At 39.8% G+C, this 1,940-nt stretch overlaps 1 protein-coding gene across 1 annotated transcript; it reads right to left on the bottom strand.

The window, feature by feature from the left end:
* Positions 1-1,210: 1,210 nt before the first annotated feature.
* Positions 1,211-1,940, bottom strand: mRpL51 (mitochondrial ribosomal protein L51). Its single transcript, XM_067763876.1, has one exon. The coding sequence runs from the start codon at positions 1,877-1,879 to the stop codon at positions 1,328-1,330; it is 552 nt and encodes a 183-aa protein (XP_067619977.1). The 5' UTR covers positions 1,880-1,940; the 3' UTR covers positions 1,211-1,327.

The raw sequence follows: 1,940 nt of genomic DNA, 5'->3' as shown, positions 1-1,940 counted from the left end.
TACTGATGAATATTCTCACGCAAGTTCAATGACGGTGTAGTAGAATAAGGCCAGTTGCATAATCTCTCATCTATTGGTCATGCCCATGATTTCCATAAATAAAGTTAAGAAAAGTGTATCTTTACAAACATACGATTTCATTGATACAACATGCATTTTTCATGCATGCATACAGTTTTTCCACCCGAGTACTCATGAACTGTTCATACTTTTTCGCCGCCACGACCTGAAAACACCTGAATCGTTATTTTCGGATCACGAGCCAGAGCCGAGCAGTTTTTCCTTAGCAGAACCCACAACGTATGTACTCTAATGAGACTTCTTGTTTCAACACCAAAACATTCTCCGACGCCGAATGTTAATGTTACGGATGTGAGTCCGGCACTATCACCTTTGTGTCTGTGAATTTGAAAATACCACCGTCCACCCTCCCAGGCCATCACCTATAAACCCGTAATGTTTTATTTCAGGCCTGGGTTAGATGGAAAAAAGCAAGCGGATTGCTTGGCGAGTGATACAGATACTACAAGACTGTGCCACTTTTGACAGTAGCTCACCATAAAAATTAGACAAGTAGATCATTAAAAGACATATAAGAATTTTAGAAGGTATTCTTACTGGATACCTGAGACTCAAACGTCACATGTTTACACTTGGAATGGTTTCAAATTACACGTTCCTCTTCGAGAGATAGTTCCAAATTAACAGAAGTGGTGGAATCTGCTGTTTCCTGTGCCGATCTAGAAATAAGTCGATCCTACCGGCTGCCAGATTACTGTAGTGTCTTTCAACGAGATTGGAGTCCTGAAGGAAGTAGCAGAAATTTTGGAAGAAACGCACTTAAGCTGCAGTCGCGTCAATAGATATGTATTCTTAGAGTCAGGCAGATTTTTACTCTGTCGGGATATATTTGAATTTCGAAATTTGCATGTGATTGTTGTATCGTTTTTGTATACAGGGGGAAATTTGTATACAAAGAGATTTTGCACTGACCTCCTGACCTCAGTACTCGTCGTTTATAATCTCTCCCGATATTTTTAGACGCGTATTTACGGCCGAGACCTGTAGTAAATTACTACCTTATATGGTACCTAATTGGGGTTCTTTCGATTGGTCGCCAAACATATTTTAGTAACACTATGAACACTTTCAGTCTATTGGCCGAGTGCAGTTCCCAAGGTTTATCTACATATGTACTTAAACAAAGGAGTATTATTTAACTTAACATTTCTATATTTTTATATTAGAAAACTGTAATATTGCAGTTAAATAAAATTATTCAATTACTAAAGACTTAATTAATGCTGTGAAAGCCTTCGCAATGCATCTATTGTTTGGAAAAAGCAGTCTTTGTTTTACGATTAAGGAATTTATACAAATAAAGTATACGTTTCTGTAGATGTTTCCACTTTGTTGGTCGTGCCACAGGATATTTCGTTCTTGCCAACATTTTACGTTTACGCAGAAGTACTTGATATTCGTTGCCTGAAACTCCGCGCAACCATGATGGCACTGAATATAAAACACGCACTGGATGTACGCGGTCCGATCCCAATATATCGATATAGTCGTTTTGGCCAAAAAGGGCACGCTTTTCAGACCACACGTTTTTGGGGCGATAATCTGGCATTGGCAATTTTTGGCCATTATCCCAGTGTGGAAGTAAGCCCCGTTGATGTATTTTCTCCTTATAGCCATAACGTCGTAGAAGTGGTCCATTGGCACGTCTCTCCTCGTGTGTACGGTGGCGCAACTGGCCAATTGCTGTTGCGGGCGTTTCACCAATGGCCGTAAACGAAGTTGTCCATTTTTGTAGCAAGTGTTGTCGGTTGGCGGTGCAAGTGATTGCCTTGCGGATATTATTCGCCAACCAAGACATTATTTATGATTTAGTTTACGCTGTTTTTGGTTAAGTAATACGAACGAAATCAGCTGTTTGA

The sequence above is a fragment of the Eurosta solidaginis genome, chromosome 1, assembly GCF_040869045.1.
Source record: "Eurosta solidaginis isolate ZX-2024a chromosome 1, ASM4086904v1, whole genome shotgun sequence".
Taxonomy (NCBI): Eukaryota; Metazoa; Arthropoda; class Insecta; order Diptera; family Tephritidae; genus Eurosta; species Eurosta solidaginis.
The sequence above is the reverse complement of the archived record's forward strand: the minus strand, read 5'-3'. Positions and strand labels throughout refer to the sequence as shown.

Excerpts from the sequence above, each read along its gene's own strand:
- mRpL51 (XM_067763876.1), bottom strand. The coding sequence starts at position 1,879 with ATGTCTTGGTTGGCGAATAATATCCGCAAGGCAATCACTTGCACCGCC.